General features: G+C 36.7%; 1 protein-coding gene across 1 annotated transcript; it reads right to left on the bottom strand.

Moving 5' to 3' along the window:
- Positions 1 to 14,850: 14,850 nt before the first annotated feature.
- On the bottom strand, positions 14,851 to 17,630 carry LOC122317027 (AAA-ATPase At3g50940-like). The gene is made up of 2 exons (XM_043133916.1): positions 16,353 to 17,630; positions 14,851 to 15,493 (listed from the first exon to the last, which is right to left on the bottom strand). The coding sequence occupies exons 1-2, from the start codon at positions 17,364 to 17,366 to the stop codon at positions 14,996 to 14,998; spliced, it is 1,512 nt and encodes a 503-aa protein (XP_042989850.1). The 5' UTR covers positions 17,367 to 17,630; the 3' UTR covers positions 14,851 to 14,995.
- Positions 17,631 to 18,184: the final 554 nt, after the last annotated feature.

Raw genomic sequence — 18,184 nt, 5'->3', positions numbered from 1 at the left:
TATGCCTTCCGTCTTAAATTTGTCCATATGCTCACTGTATATATATATATATATATATATGCAAAATCATATAATTTTATGTCACAAAAGTTATAGTTAACCTCATTGAATCTAGAAATATTTAAACCTTTTACAACGACATACCTGAGATAGTCTTCAATCTCCCGACAATTATTTAGCACGTACCATCGAACTTTACCCAACTCTGTATCAAGTAAATCGTAATCCATTTGTGCACCCAAGGGTTATACATTCTGAGAAAATACTGATAGCTCACGAGGAGGCAGAGCAAGAAGATCGGCATTTCGCTCTTGACGATTAAATTATATATTTTATTATAATTTGAATTATATTAGTTCTTAATCTAGTAAATTTTAATTGTTATAGTATAATTATATTATACTATATAGTATTTATTTATATTATATTTACTAATACTACTATATATTAGATTATAATTTGTATTAGGGATTCTTAATCTAAAAAATCTTAATGTTATTATATAATATAATTATATATTATAGTACTTATTGATTTCTTATTTACTAATATTATACTATATATTATATTATAATTTGTATTATATTAGTTCTTAATCTAATAAATTTTAATTGTTATAGTATAATTATATTATACTATATAGTACTTATTTATATTATATTTACTAATACTATATTATGCATTAGATTATAATTTGTATTAGGGATTCTTAATCTAAAAAATCTTAATGTTATTATATAATATAATTATATATTATAGTACTTATTTATTTCTTATTTACTAATATTATACTATATATTTTATTATAATTTGTATTATATTAGTTCTTAATCTAATAAATTTTAATTGTTATAGTATAATTATATTATACTATATAGTACTTATTTATATTATATTTACTAATACTATACTATATATTAGATTATAATTTGTATTAGGGATTCTTAATCTAAAAAATCTTAATGTTATTATATAATATAATTATATATTATAGTACTTATTTATTTCTTATTTACTAATATTATACTATATATTTTATTATAATTTGTATTATATTAGGTCTTAATCTAATAAATTTTAATTGTTATAATATAATTATATTATACTATAAAAAATCTTAATGTTATTATATAATTTCAAATATAATAAATATATTGCATATATTGCACAACAAATAATCACACTACATAAATACTATAATATATATATATATATATATAAATTCTTTAATCACACATATTAGACAATAAACAATCCTTCACACATATTACACAAATAATCCACAATAAACTATATATCAAAAATTTCACAATAACAATCCTTCAACAAAATTGACAACAAAATTTAACAATAGATTTTAGTATAATATACCTTGTGCTCACAATATCCTCCTCTTGCAAATCACAAGTTTTCAACAATCCACAACAAACAATCCTTCAAAAAATTCACAAAACTAGGTAGTTAGATATATATAAAACAAATTGACAAATATAATATAAATTGTAAATACATTTACATTTGAAAAATTTACCTTACTTTCTCCTTTGGGAGGAAAAAAAAATACACAAAAAAAAAAAAACACAAAATCTCTCCCTAACTCAATATATCTCACTCTAACTCTCTCTCACTCTAACACTCTCTCTATCCTCTCTTGCTCTAAGCCTCCTCTTCTTCCTCTCTCTCTCTCTCTCTCTCTCTCTCTCTCTCTCTCTCTAAAACTCTGTGTTCAGCTCTTAAATCCTTCACGCACGGAATGAAGCAGAATGGATCTAGTTTCCTGTGTGTGAAAGTTTTATATTCTGCTTCTAATACAATAAACATTCGAACGCTCATGAATAAACGTCCGAACATTTCAATCTCTTGCTAACGTAATATATTGTAAATTCGAACGCTAAGTTATCCCGCCCAAATTTTGAACAATACGTTCGAACGTATTTATAATCCCGCCCACGGCATCAATTTAACGTTCGAACGTAAATACAAAACGTTCAAACGTATAACATGTATGTTCGAACGTATTGGGACAAAAATATATATATTATTGTATATATATCACCCGCGTCTTATTGAGTAATAAGATGTGACTCATTTATTACCATTGGATGATAAAAAAACATGTAATAAATGATCATTCAATGATGATAAATGTGTTATATCATACTGAGTGTGATAGTAGTATGGTATATAGAATTTTCCTTGATCACAAATGCCACTCAAAAAGACAAAGCGACAGGCTTATTAAAAGAAGAATATTCACTTAACTTCATGAAAAAATTACTTATAATTATTTTTAAAATAAAAAATGTCTGTTGAATTCCCATACCATTTCCATTCATATTTACAGAAGGATATATACATAATGATCAAGTCTTGCAACCCTCAAAAGTTAAAGTGCACTTTACATAACGACCACCTTTCTCTAGAGTCTCTCTACACAACCCAATGAAAATCCACTCCTCAATGGAGTACTTATTTTCTCCATAGTATCATCAACCAAGATACAAATCTCACACCACAGAAGCGCATGGACTCTTTGATTTCACAAACGCAAGCTCTTTCCTTGAAAGACCTTAAGCTTGAACTTGCAGCGGAGAAAGCAAAAAAACATCAGAGCTTGATTTAGTAGGATGCCTGGTTGCAACTTGCCAACTAAACAAGTTTTCCATCCATGCGTGCAAGTATCAAAGCTGCATGGAAATTTCATATAAAAATTTCTAATTGAGAACTTGGAAGAGTCAAGTAAGTGGCACCTAAGTTGTCACACTCCAATGTGGGTGGACTTTTAAGAAACAAGCCAAGTTCATTCAAAAGAGATTGTAGCCAGAGAAGTTCACAAGCTATGTTAGCAACAGCTTTGTATTCGGCTTCAGTGAAAGATTGAACAATTGTGGGTTGCTTTTTAGAGCCCCAAGAGATGAGATGGGAATCAAAGAAAATACAAAACCCACCAGTGGACTTACATTCATCAGGGCAACCGGCCCAGTCAGAGTCGGAGAAAGCAGATAATTGTAATGAAGAATTAGAATTGAAATTGAGACCAAAATGCTATGTAAGAGTGAGATAATGAAGAATGGGCTTGGCGAACACACTTTATTAACAACTAATGAGATATCTGGCCTAGTGAAGGCTAAATATTGAAGGCTGCCCACTACATTGCAATAAAGTTGTGGATCCTAGAAAAAGAACCCTTCGAGTGCAGTGAGTTTACTCAATGAAGACATGATGGGCGTTGAGACAGATTTTGATCTATGCATATTTGTACGCAACATATTAGAAATATACTTTGATTGTGAAATAAACAGAGCTTTGGAATTTCTATTAACTTCAATACCTAAAAAGTAGTGTAAAGGACCAAGGTCCTTGACTAGAAAATAGGAACAAAGCGCAGTAATGAAATCGGTAAGAAGCTTGTTATTAGAACCAATCACCACAATATCATCAACATATACTAAAACATATATACACTCAGATGCAATACGAATAATAAACAAAAAGGAATCGGATTTCAAACCATGGAAGCCAAGAGAAATTAGTCAATCAATGAGCTTTGAAAACCATGCTATAGGGGCTTGTTTCAACTCATAAATAGATTTTTTTAACTTACAGATGTGGGAGGAAAGATCTAGATTAACAAACCCAGGTGGTTGCTACATTTACACATCATCTTCAAGGTCACCATGTATAAATGCATTCTGAATGTCCAGTTGGTGCAACGTCCAGTCGGAAGCTGTTGCTAGAGAGAGATTGAGTTGTATAGAGAAGGGCTTGACTACAGGATTGAAGGTCTCGGTATAGTCTAGCCCAGGTTGCTAATGGAAACCCTTGGCTACAAGACGAACCCTACGTCACTCAAGGGTTTCATCAGCCTTATATTTGGTCTTGAAGATCCATTTGGAACCAATGGTGTTTGAGCTTGAAGATGGAGGAACAAGGACCCATGTATTGTTTTGAAGGAGGGCTTGGAATTTGGCTACCATGGTTATATGCCACTCAGGATATTTAGAGGCCTCAGTATATAAAGAAGGTTCTTTGGGGATGGAGTGAGAGGATGAAGTGGTGATGGACAAAGAAGCCTACGAGGATGGCTAAGGCATAGTTCTGTCAGTTTTGATCAACGGACAATGTATATTGGATTTTTATCTCATAACCATGGGATGGTGGGGAGGGGAAGCCAAGATGTTAGGGAGAGGGGAAGTACTTGAAGGAGAGTCAAGGATGGCAGGATTAGGAAGTGAGGGTGAACCAGTAGAGACATTAAGAGGGGATGGAGGTGGCAGATAGGGATCAAGAAAATTAGAATTAGGTCTCGGGGATGAAGGGGAAAGTAAAAAGGAAGGGGGCCAAGCTAATGGACTTAGGCTAAGTGGGAGGGATGAGATGGTTGAGTTGAGATGTTGTGGGCCAAGAGAAGGTGAGGGGACTGGCCCTATTTGTTCATTTGATAGTGAACTGGGTATGTGAGATGAAGGAGAGGTCAAATTAGTGAATTGAGGGCTGGACATAGGAGATGTGATGGACTTGAATGGAAATTCAGTTTCAAAAAAAATAATGTCTCGGGAGATATAGTTACGACCTGTAGGTAAGTGAAGACAGGAGTATCCTTTGTGATCTAGGCCATAGCCAATAGAAACATAAAGGTGATACCGAAAATCAATTTTGTGATGGTTAAAGAGCCTCAAATTGGGCCAATAGGCCACACCAAAAATACGTAAAAACTTGTAATCTGGAACTTGATTAAATAAAATTTGAAAAGGAGATGAGTATTGAAGAATAGGAGTTGGCATTCTATTAATTGAGAAAATAGCTGTTTGAAAGGCATCTACCCAATATTGATGGGGGTAATATCACATATGCTAAAAGAGACAAGTTAGTCTCTATAATGTGTCGATGACATCTTTCGACAGTGTCATTTTGGGCATGAGAATATGGGCAAGTTATCCTATGAGGAATACCAAGTGATTTAATTAACAAATTAAGAGGGTGAAATTTGCCCCCCTCCCCCTTCCCCCCCCCAAAAAAAAAAAAAAATCAGACTGAATGGCAAGGACATTAGTAGAAAAGTTATTACTAACATAGTGCATGAAAGCCAAGAAAATAGATGAGACATTTGATTTTGATTGGATAGAAAATAACCAAATATATAGACAAGTATTAACTAGAGAGAAATAAAAACGACATCCTAGTGAGGCTAGCACATGAGCTGAAACCCACACATCTAAAACAAGAAGTTGAAATGGGTGATTAGACTGAGATGGGGACGGGGAGAGAGCATGAGACTCAGTTTAGGCACAAGCATGACATGGGGGAAGTAGCAATTTTTTCTTAACAGGAAGCTTATAATGACTAAAAGTAAATGAAGTGGTTCTGGAAGATGGATGCCCAAAACGAGCATGCCAGATTTGAGAGGTAGTCCACTCGCTTAGTTTGGGCACAAGCATGACATGGTGGGGGCAGATTGCAGAGCTTCCAAATTGGATGAAGACACCGGTAGAGCATAGAGACCATTGTCAACGTGGCCCCGAAAAAGTTCCACCTGAGTGTAAAAATCCTTCACAACAAAAAAATGAGCATGAAAATCAAAATATACTAGATTGTCTAAACAAAATTGACAAATAGAAATTAAATTCTTTGTAATTGATTGAACATGTAGAATTTTATTGAATAGATAATTTCCAATATTAGATTGTGATATTACTTATTTACATTCTTTACATGTGTAGTGTATGTTTATTTTATTCTTTTGTATAGAGTACCTTAGTGAAATATAAAATGTATAAATAGGGGACTTTGAGTCTTGTACAGATACAGATATTATTTTTCTAATACAATGGATTACATTCAGTGGAAAGCAAAGAGCTTAATATGGTATCAATGATTTTTTTTTTTTTTTTTGCAATTACCCTTACTTTCCTTTTCATATTTCCAGTCTTTCTTTCCTTCCGCGATTTTCTCTGTTTCTCACATCCTTCCTATGCAATTTCATCTCTTGATTTCGTTCGATTATTTTTTGTTTGGCTTCTGATCTTATTGTTATGTGAATTTGATTTCGAATTCATCTCACATTTCCAGAGCCTTTGATTTCAATTTCATTTCCTTGATTTCGATTTTGCCTAAATCATAAACACTAGAATCATGCCTGAGATAGATTCATCCTCTTCTTCCCCTCACGTTCTCAACATAGAAGCCGATCCTCACAATCCTTTCTATCTAATGACTGTGGATCATCCTAGTGTGCTCCTCGTAAGTGAGAAACTCCATACAAGCAATTACCATTCCTAGAGCTGATCTACGTTTCTTTCTTTGAAGGCGAGAAACAAGTTAGGTTTTATTGATGGATCTCTTCATCCTCCTACTCAAACTGATTCGTTGTTTTCTTCGTGGAGCAAATGTGACACTATTGTCCTCTCCTAGCTCCTAAATTCCTTGTCTCCTAAAATTGCTCAAAGTGTCATTTATATTGATACTTCTCGTGCGATGTGGCTCAAATTGAAGGAGCATTTTTCTCAAGGGAACAGACCTCGTGTATTTGAGTTGCAGACTGCCATCTCTGCCCTACGATAGAATCAAAGTGATGTAAGTACTTACTTCACTGAATTGAAGGTGCTTTGGGATGAACTGTTGAATTATCAACCTCTACCAATGTGCATCCATCGAGGATGTACATGTAATTCATCCAAGACCTTTGTTGCATATCATCACCAGAGTTATGTGATGACATTTCTCATGGGGCTTATTGATGTATTTGATGCCGTGAGAGGTCAGATTTTAATGATGGAACCTCTGCCATCTATTAACAAATTTTTTAGTCTTGTTATACAAGAAGAATGCCAAAGGCTTCTTTGTCAGAGGCATACTCCTTCTGTATCTATTGAGTCTGTTGCTTTAGCTGCTAAGCCAGACACTATAGCTAGGAATTTTAAACTTTCTACACATAGCAAGGTCACCTGTAGTCACTGTGGCATTTCTGGCCATACAATTGACCGGTGCTACAAAATCCATGGATATCCTCCTAACTATAAATTTCGAGATAAGACTAAAGGTGTTAATGCCACTGCCAATGCTGTTTAGAACACTGATTTGACTTCCTTGTCACTTACTGCGGATCAGTGTTAACAATTATTAGCCTTACTCAAACCAGCTGCTTCCTCTCCACCTTCTTCAATAAACATGACTTCAATTCCCAATTTTTCAAGTAAATCTAATTCTGTTTGTGCCTCTGTTGATTCATTTCACTCGAATTCTTGGATAATTGACAGTGGTGCATCAGACCACATGATTCATTCTCCTTGTTTCTATACCAGCAAGCCTGCTATTATCTCTCATTCTGTCAAGTTACCTAATGGTACATTTGCTCAGGTCACACATATTGGTGATGTTGCCTTAAGTTCCTCTCTTATTCTCACCAATGTTTTATGTGTACCTAGTTTTACGTTCAATCTTCTGTCAGTTAGTAAAATTACTCAAACATCACAATGTTGTTTGATCCTTAAATCTCATCATTGTTTCTTGCAGGACCTAGTAACCTCGAAGATGATTGGGATGGGTGAAATGCAAGATGGCCTGTACAGGTTGACTTTTCCTCAGTCATCTATCATTTCCAGGGAATCTTCTACTCCTACATCTTGTTTTTCCATTCAATCTAATGTAGCCTTGTGGCACTTTAGATTAGGTCATCCATCTTCTTCTAGATTGCAATCTTTACGACAGTTTATTCCTGTTTTGCATCCTAAATTTGATACTTGTACCACTTGTCCAATTGCAAAACAGAAACGTTTATCTTTTCCTATTGATCATCATAAATGTAATGCATCATTTGATTTGATACATTGTGATATTTGGGGACCAATGGCCTCTTCTACTTATGATGGTTTTAGATATTTTCTCACCATAGTAGATGATTATTCTCAGGCTACATGGGTATATCTAATGAAATCTAAGTCTGAAGTTGCATTTTTACTACAGTCTTTCTTTCTGCATGTTGAAACACAATTCAATCTCAAAATCAAAGCACTTAGGTTTGATAATGGTCTTGAATTTGCTTTAAAATCTTTTTTTGCTTCCAAGGGAGTGTTTCACCAATTGAGTTGTGTTGCAACTCCACAACAAAATTCTGTTGTGGAGCGTAAACACCATCATATTCTTAATGTGGCAAGATCCATTCTTTTTCATGCTAAACTTCCACTTTGTTATTGGGGAGATAGCATCCTTACTTCTGTTTATTTGATTAACAGAATTTCGAGTCCTATTCTTTTAAATAAGACTCCTTATGAGCTTTTGTATCACAAATCACCATTTTATACTCATCTTAGGGCGTTTGGCTGTTTATGTTTTGGCTCAACACTCTCTCATGCTCGCTCTAAATTCTCTCCTAGAGCTATAAAGTTTGTTTTTCTAGGTTATTCTTTTGGTGTTAAGGGTTACAAGTTGTTAAACTTAGAAACTCATACTTGCTATGTCTCTAAAGATGTAGTATTCCATGAAGAAGTATTTCCTTTCAAATCTTCTTCATCAACACCATCCTGTGCTACAGATTCTTCTCTTGGTCCTCTACCCATCCTGCTCCTGATTGTGATTTTAATATTACTACTCCTTCACAAACTGAGATCAGTAATATTAATTCAAATTCTTCATTACGTTCTCTTAGAAGGTCATCTAGGACTCGACATCCTCCTTCATACCTTCATTCCTATCACTGTCAATAGGTTGCTGCTTTGCATTCATGTGATGACCCGCTTTTACGTGTATTTTCACTGAAGGGTTGTTTTTAATTTAATTAATATATTGGTTTATTTATTTTAAATTATTGTATTTTAATTATTTTTTAATTTATTTGATGTTGTGTTTAATTTATTTTAATCGTTTTAAGGTTTTAAAATCGTTTTTGGCGGATCTGTGTTTGGTTTCCGGAGTGAGGATTGGACCTCATTTCTTTTCTTTTCTCTTTTTCTTTTTCCCTTTTTCTTTTTCTTTTTCTTCTTTTCTTTCTTTTCTTTCTTTTTCTTATTCTTTCTTCCCCGTTTCCTCTCTCCCGCACGCTGCCCCTTCTTTTTTCCCTTACCGTCACTGCCACTTCGGCAGCCCATTGCTCTGCCGTTCGGCGGTTGTGTTATACACCACCCCTACCATTCTCTTTCCCTCCCACCAGAGTTCATCTCAACCAATTTTCAGAGCCATCGGACCAACTATTAGCCGCCACGAGCCCCTGGAAGTCACGACACCTGCTCTATTTTTTTCCCTGTCGCTGGTTGCTTTCGTAGCCCAGAACCGCCGCTCGCTAGCGGCGTGGCCTACACCACCCACCCAGTTTTCTTCCCCTCTCACTGGTGAACATCCCCACCAAGTTTCACCTCCATCCGAGCCACCGTTAGCCACTACGAGCTCCTCCAAGCCACAAGGTTTTTCACTGATTCCGGCGCCGTCGCACCACCTCCGGCCACCATCTCTTCACAGCTTCGGAGGCCACCATCTCTTCACAGCTTCTTCCCCCACCTCTTGCCGACCTAAATCACCCATTTCCGGCCTCGATCCGTTGCCGAAGCAGCTCCCACGAGCTCAACTCCGATTTGAGCTTTTTCCGCTTCCTCTGCCGTTTCCACCACCACCGACGGCCAAAACTCATTTCTTTTAACTTCATAAATATCTCAAAATCTTTCCCTATCAATTTCGTGCCTTGGTTTGTTCCCGTTCAAAAGTGGGTAATTTATTACCCACAGCAACAGTGTAAATTACACTGTTACGTTGCTTTTCCTCCACCGTTTGCAACGTCGTGAGCTTTCAAAAAATACCATATAGCGTTGTAAGTATTTTTCAAACCCTACTTTTAGATTTAAATATATTTTGCTCATTCAATAAATATTTGCTGTTGGTTGGCTGATTCCGGACTGAGTCCGAGGAGTTCGAGGGTCAGATGAATGGAGGACAGAGTTGCTTGATTTATTGATTTATGGTTGGTTGGTTGTTTTGTGCATTGAGTTTACATTTACAAGGTGCATGCACGTGTGTTTTATTTAATTGAGAAAAACCCTGTTTTATTGGCGTAAGTGGATTTTCGGGTGCGTGTGTCTCACGAGCCCAAGCCGGAATGGGTTATTATCCCAGTGGAGCTCCTCTGGTCACTCGGGAGTGTAATATACTGAGTGACATCCCCTGAGTTGTCGCTGGACGACGACGGCAGCGCGGGCTAGGGGATGCTTGGCTACGAACGCGTCAGGCGCAGAACTGGGCATCGCTCTACGCACCGATTCCATGGCCCTTCACTGGTGAGGACTAGAGGATGCTTGGCTACGAATGCACGGGGCGCGGAACTGGGCATCACTCGTTTAGGTGTCACACGTGTGGTCGTTACCTGCGGTGTGACACTAGAGTCAGGGTGTGCGGATGACGCCTAGGGGAGGTCATGGTGCATACGGATTAATTGGTTAATGGTTTGAGTTGGATAAGGGCCAAATGGGACTTTTAGCGTGATATTTGGAAAGGATATATTTTTGGGCCAAATGAGATTTTTGGCGTGCGTGGAAAAATTATGGTTTTATGGGACATGTGCATTGCATTCTTCCATGCATGTTGTTTGAGTTTATATGTTTTTATCTGGTGGTGTTTAGATTTTACTTACCTGCGGCACCATTTTTGGTACCGTAGATTTTGGTGCAGAGTTCGAGGAAGAGGAGGAGGCCGAGCCCGAGGATGCGGCTCCGCCAGGGTGCTGAAGTTAAAGTTTAAGCTTTGTTGTTTGGTTTAAAAACAATATTTGTGCTTTGTAATATTTTATCATATATGTTTTGAACAGCCTTGTATTAAACAAGAAAAATTATGGTACTTAGTTATGACTTTCGTTATCCGCTGCGCATTTCTTTTTGCACATTTGTTGCTTTTACACACACTTGACACTCGTCGATAGGGTGGTGACCCGTGTTGTCATCATCTGGACGTCTCGATTTCCCCGTGTCCGTGCGTGGGGATTTGGGGGCGTCACAATTCACCTTCTCCCACTGATCAAAAGGTTGCTGGTCTTCCTTCCTCCCACATTTCTCACCCAATCAGTAGGTATTTGACATATGATAAACTTTCTCCATCTCATAAATCTTTTTTTCTCTCTGCCTCTATTCTTGTTGAGCCTAAATCTTATTCTCAAGCTGTCAAATATCCTGAATGGAGGGAAGCTATGCAAGCCGAAATTTCAGCTTTAGAGCAGAATGGCACTTGGGATTTAGTCCCTTACCCCTCGGTAAACACCCAGTTGGATATAAATGGGTGTACAAGTTGAAGCTGAAGTCAGACGGGAGTGTGGAAAGATATAAGGCTAGGTTAGTAGCCAAGGGTTAAACCCAGTTAGAAGGAAATGACTACTATGAGACTTTTAGTCCAGTAGTCGAACTCACTACTGTGAGAATTTTTCTTTCAATCACTGCTGCCAAACAGTGGCCAATTTTTCAGCTTGATGTAAACAATGCCTTCTTGAATGGTGAGCTTCAAGAAGAGGTTTACATGTCATTGCCATTTGGTTTTGACAGCAAGGGGGAGTCAACACTTATATGCAAACTTAAGAAATCCTTGTATGGCTTGAAACAATCATCAAGGCAATAGTTTGCAAAATTCTCATCGACTTTGTTGCTTAATGGGTTTACTCAATCAAGATCAGACTATTGTTTTTTTAGCAAGCAAGAGGGTACTTCAGTTATCTTTCTTCTTGTGTATGTAGATGACATTTTAGTCTCAAGTAATGATATTGCTGCTGTAGAAGCCTTGAAGTCATATCTGAACAGTCATTTTAAGATGAAAGACCTAGGTCCTTTGAAATATTTCTTAGGCCTTGAAGTAGCTAGATCTTCTAAGGGAATTCATCTGTGTCAGAGAAAGTATTCTCTGGAAATTATTGAAGATTGTGGCTTGATAGGTTGTAAACCAGCATCCTCACCCATGGAACAAAATTTGATTTTGAATGCTGAAAGTGGGGTTGAGTTAGAAGATCCTTCTCAAGTTAGGAGATTAATTGGTAGGTTGATTTACCTAACCATTACAAGACCCAATATTGCTTTTTCAGTGCAAAGATTAAGCCAGTTCATGCATAGGCCTTGGGTACCACACATGGCAACAGCAAATAGGGTGGTTCAATATGCCAAAGCCATAGTTGGCTTAGGATTATTTTTCTCATCTGCTTCCACTGATTTCCAGCTCAAAGTGTACACAGATTCAGATTGGGCAGCATGCCTAGATACCAGGAAATCTGTCATTGCTTACACTGTATTTTTTAGGGATAATTTGGTTAGCTGGAAGTCAAAGAAGCAACAAAAAATTTTCAGATCTTCAGTTGAGTCAGAATATAGGGCAATGGCAGCTGGGGTTTGTGAAATACTTTGGCTGAAAAATTTGTTAGCAGATTTTGGGATTTCACGCTCACAGCCAGCTTTAATGTACTGTGATTCACAAGCTGCTATTCACATAGCTTCTAATCTGGTATATCATGAAATAACAAAACATATTGAGATAGATTGTCATCTTGTGAGGGAGCAGATGCAAGCTGGTGTGATCAAGATATTCCATGTCAAAACAGGTTGTCAAATTGTTGATATCTTGACAAAGTCTCTAGGTTTAAATCAGTTTAACCATCTCATTGGCAAGATGGGACTATTAAATATATGTAGTCCATCTTGAGGAGGAGTATTAGATTGTAATATTTCTTATTTACATTCTTTACACATGTAGTGTATGTTTATTTTATTTTTTTTTGTATAGAGTACCTTAGTGAAACATAAAATGTATAAATAGGGGACTTTGAGTCTTGTATAGATACGGATATTATTTTTCTAATACAATGGATTACATTCAGTGGAAAGCAGAGAACTTAATATCCAAAAGGAGTAGCGAGTTGACTGGAAAAGATATTTTGGATGGGAAGAGTGGAACCGTCGCCAATGCTAACTCGATTAGTGCCACTGTAGGGTGTAGAGTCTAGTGTAAGGTTTGAAAAATCTAAGGTAAAATTATTGGTAGCAGCGGTGTTAGGAAATCAAGAAGTGGGGGGAGAATTCATAGGATTTGAGTTAAAATTCTTAGGTAAGGTAGTGTAGTTGCCAATGAGGGATGCAGGGGGAGGGGCTTGATAGGTTGGTTGAAATGATGATAGTAAGAAATGGCAGTGTGTCTATGTTTTTGACACACTTGACAGAGAGGTCATGTATCTGTATGGGATGAAAAATAATTGGAGGTTTGGCTAGCACGACCACGACCACCGCGCCCCCCTCGGTTTGGATTTCGACCTCTGTTGGAGGGATTGGTTGCTTAGAGGGTGGTTGCATGTGCTGAAGTGTGATACCTGAAAGCAACGATTGATTTTGATAAGTAAAATGTGATTTATGATTCAAAAGGTAACTATAAATCTACTAAGAAGAAAGAGCATATGGAGGAGTGGTAATGGCAGTGACCACTGACTCATAGTCTGAGCCGAGGCCAGCCAACAAGTAAATAGAAAATTGGGAGGAACAAAGGGGATGTCCAGTAGCTCCAAGAGCTGCTGCCAGAGTAGTGGCTTTGTGATAATATTCGGACATTGACTTGTAAGGTTAGCAAGCTGAAACTAAGTTTGATTCACATGGGGTTAAGGACTGGGTAGCGTATAATTCCTATAATGTAGTCCAAACTTGCCATGATGTTGTGCAATCAAGCACATGAGAAAGAATAGTATCTGGTAATGAAGATTTTAGAGCAGAGATGATAAGTTGGTCTGGTAAGAGCCAATGGGAGTATTTGGGATTAGGTTGATCATCCAGAGTAGGGGAGGGCATGGGGATTGATCCATTAACATGGCCATACAACTAATGTCCTTTAAGAAAAAGGAACAATCTGAGCACGCCATAAGAGATAATTGTTGATAGACAACTTGATGGTTACTAAATGGGATGCAGAGGTGACAATGGAGGGATTGAGGGGTAGTGATGATCAAAGGGGCGATGCTGTGTTTGTATTTTTGTCACTGGTGGCCATTGGAGAATTTGAGAAAGGAGAGAGTAAGGGTTAGAGTGATTCTTTGTTGGTGATGCTGAGATGGAGAGAAGAAATTTGAAAGCTGAAGATGAGAGGTTTTGACGTAGGTCCTATCGGGCTTTTGATACCATAATAAGAAAGGAAAAATGCAAAGCAAGTGCTTGGAAATATTCCTCTATAGAATTCTAGATTCTACCGAGTTTTTTTTGTATATTCTTTTCCTCAAATTTACATTGACTCGTAGGTCCCATTTATATAGAAGGTAGCATTTACATGAAATTTCATTTGAATTTACAAACAGATTCGGGACCACTAGTAACGATTCTGTTACTGTAGGTGCACTAGAGTCTATTAGAAGTTTTTGAGATGCTCTACTGAGTAGATATTTCAGCTGCCTTAATACAATCCCACATAAATTTACTAATAGTCACTTTCTTAACTATTAAGTTAAAAGAAAACAAAAAACGATCAATCAACTTTGTCGATCATGTTTATCGATCCAACTAGCATTTTCATTACAAATTAGGATGGTGCTACCAGACCGCCCAACACTTACCGTAAGGCATATCACTAGCACAAATCTGAGTATTTTTTTTTATCATTTTTTTGTAAAGATTTTTTTAACATTCTTAATCATTAAGAATATATTTTTATATATATACAACTTCACTAATATTCACTTTCTTAATTATTAAATAAAAAAATTAAAATATATAAGCGATAAGATTGAGCGATAAGAATGAGGGGCTCCTTAACATTTTCCTACAAATTAATTAGGCGATCTTGGAAAGAACTAACTACGTACTAGGACCTGCATTGCATTGATCACAAATTAAGTTTCTTTAAAAACTTACGTACTATGCCTACGAGAAGATCAATTTGTATTATATTGAAGCTAATTTGGAAACTTAGCCTTGTAATGGCAGAATGATCTTTTACAATATTGGCATTCAACTTTCTTCTTCTCGTAATGGCTAGATAGTTAGCCTCTAGATTGATCTGATCATCCTATAAATTAGTGAGCCTCCTCTAAAAGAACCTTAGCCTTAGCCTTAGCCTTGAGCAATAAAGCATAGCCTTGATCATAATCACTCTCAACTTTTTCATCTTCCACACTCTCGACTTTTTCCGCACTTTGCTTTTGGGCCTTAACTTTCTCGTTGTCTTTCATTTTCATATTGAGGAACTCGATTAATCCCTTGAGCACCATGTCAGGATCCTCATTCTTAATGAGCTGCTCAGCTACTTCAGCTGGTGTTACTTTTGTGGTTTCAATGGACTCCAAAATCTCATCAAATAGTTGGTGATCTATAGTCCCAAGAAAATTGGAAGCCAGAATTCTAAATCCGCATGGTGTGCAGTAAGGCATGTGAATGTTGACGTCCATTCGTCCCGGCCACAGCAATGCCTGGTCGAGCTTTTCTTTGTGGTTTGTGGTGAACACGACGATCCGCTCGTCGCCACAGCTCGACCAAAGCCCATCAACGAAATTGAGCAACCCTGACAATGTCACCTGTTATTGCATGCAGTAGATGATCAAAATCATGAGCAAGACAAAAAAATAATTGACTGTATTGATATTTAAGAGTGATACACTAGTCATTGCAAAAGCGCTAAAATTCTGTCAAACAAATACTAAAAAAGTGAGTAACAACTTTTGAAACACGTAAATAAAAAAATGAAAAATCCTATTAATAAGCCTCATACACTACATACTACTCTTTTTGTTATTTTTTTAATTTTTTTTCTCTTACCAAATGTGTGGTATGTAAATGATTAGTAGAAGAATTCAATTATTTTAAGAAGAATAAAACTAAATAAAATTTAAAAAAAATTTAGAACTTAAAAAATAAAAAATTATGTGGTATGTGGTGTAGGGGCTTATGAATGGAAAAGCTCTATGAAAATAAAACATTACCCAAACAAGTATTTAAATGACTAATTTGATATATTTTAAATGAATTTAATATGATTAAAAATAACAAAATCCAAATAAAAAAATAACATTGAATGAACTATTTAATTTATGAAGTGATCAAGAGTTGATTTATAAAAGTGAAATTCATTTACAATAAGGTAATATGATTAATGTAAGTGCATGTTAATTGTAAAAGAGTAATGTTACATAAAGTCGTGGAATGTGTAAGTGCTGTGTAATTATTTTGAGAAAGAGAATAGTCTATTATTAAAACTTCAATTATTTTCATATTAATTTCATATTTATTCAATTTTTTAAAAATTATTATACCACGCTTCTTTAGCCACGACTACAAATATATTTCTCATTGCAAAACAGTGGTCATATAATATGTCTACAAATTATAAATTAAAAACGACGTAGAAAACAAATCAAGAAGGTTGGAAAAAGGAACCTGTCTTTCATAGGGCAATTGTTTTGATGTTTGATCAGCCATTCGGTCCTGAAACTCAATGGAACAATCGATATCCTCCACCACTAGAATCGACCGATTCGCCATCGTAATGAGCAATCTCCTCAGCTCCGAGTTGCACTGAAGCTCCGTGAGCTCCAAATCATAGATATCAAATTTCAAATAATTCGCCATTGCAGCGATCAAGCTCGATTTCCCGGTACCCGGAGGACCATATAGCAGGTACCCTCTCTTCCAAGCCTTCCCAACCTTCCTGTAATACTCTTTTCTTCTCACGAACCCCTTGAGATCCTTGAGAATGAAGTTCTTGACGTCTGGGTCCATAGCGAGCGTGTCAAACGTCGCGGGATGGTCAAGGATCGTGCCGGTCCACATGTTCCCCAGATCTCCGAAAATTCTGTCGTCGCTGACGGTGAAGATCTTCAAGGTCTTACTCTCTTGCATCATCGACTTGGCTTCCCTCACAATGTAGGGCAAGTAAGCGTTCAGCACCATGCCCTTGTGCTTCTTGTGAAAACTAAGCTGGAAGGATCGTAACTCAGAGCGCAGCGTGGAGGTGAGGTCGCGAGGGTTGTGGAAGTTCTCGGACTCGACATGGCGACAGACGAAAATCCAATCGAAACGGACCCCAATAAAGACGTCCGAGGTTTTTTCGTTGCTTCCCATGGTGACCGTAAAGTTGCGTTCTTTCGCTGGCTTGCTGACCTTGAGGGTCTGCGTGTTGGGCGAGACTTTGCTGCCCAAGTAAATCTCAGCGGCAAGGTAAATTTGGTTGTAGACAAGGCCGTCAAACTCGTCAATAACCATGGTGAGCTGGGGCGAGAAGCGGTTGAAGAAGCTTCGGATGCCAGAGAAGAAGAAGGCTTGGATTTCACAGGGCAATAAATCTCGAGCAATTGACCGAGCGACCATCGCAGTGGCGGCGAGGGAAGCTGCCGTTGAGATAACAGTCTTTGCTGCGGCCATATTGCTGTCATCCGGCGAAGAATCTGCCATTATTCTAAGCCTTGGAAACAGTAAGCTTTCCAATGGGGTTTGTCACCTCGTCTGTGGTGGTGAATGAAGATGAGATTGTGCTCTAGATTTATGGGAATATAGTCTGTGTCTTGTCCGGTACAAATGGAGGAAGAAGATAGGCCGATCTGCGTATGTGTTTGGGGGCCGAAAAAGAGGTTGGACTTGATGCAAGACTCCAAATGGGTAGGACGCTCCTCGGTTCTCCCTCCCTGACTCGGTAGTGAAAGGACTTTGAAAGCTTCGTTAGATACCATTCTTCTAAACTCCTGGCACTATGTTATTGGCCTGGTTAAGGTTCAAGTGAATGAGGATTTGGATTAAATTAAATTAACATATATGATTAAATTATATATATTTATACCATTAAAAAGTTTAAGTAGATACTAACTAAAGCATATAATACATGCTGATAACTAATATTAACAGCTAATGATAGTGCTTTAGTGACCAAGCTTTATGAAATGTCAATGTTTCTGAGTTTTTGCTGACATGTATTTATTTAAAGGTAAACTACAGTTTTAGGGTGAAAGTACGCATTCAGTTTTATTATTATTATTTTATTTTTTATTATTTAAATAAGGCCACTATTATATATATAATTTTTTTTTTTTGTTTTTTTTTAATGTGAGTTTAGATTTGATCACTTTTATCAACAAATGAGCGTAATTTGTACATTTTAAGACTATATATAAAAATCATTTTCTTTATATTATTTATGAAAAAGCTAACTTATATTTATTGATTGTATATGCTCACACACAGTCAAATTGATTTTTTTTTAATTTAATTTAATTTAT

The sequence above is a fragment of the Carya illinoinensis genome, chromosome 7 (genome assembly GCF_018687715.1).
Source record: "Carya illinoinensis cultivar Pawnee chromosome 7, C.illinoinensisPawnee_v1, whole genome shotgun sequence".
NCBI lineage: Eukaryota > Viridiplantae > Streptophyta > Magnoliopsida > Fagales > Juglandaceae > Carya > Carya illinoinensis.
Note: the sequence above shows the minus strand (reverse complement) of the source record. Positions and strands in the feature narration are given on the sequence as shown.

What these genes read in the sequence shown, in the direction of transcription:
- LOC122317027 (XM_043133916.1), bottom strand. Translation starts at nt 17,366, where the DNA reads ATGGCAGATTCTTCGCCGGATGACAGCAATATGGCCGCAGCAAAGACT. An exon ending in AATTGCCCTATGAAAGACAG is followed by an intron (nt 15,494 to 16,352) that starts GTTCCTTTTTCC and finishes ATGCAATAACAG; the next exon opens with GTGACATTGTCAGGGTTGCT.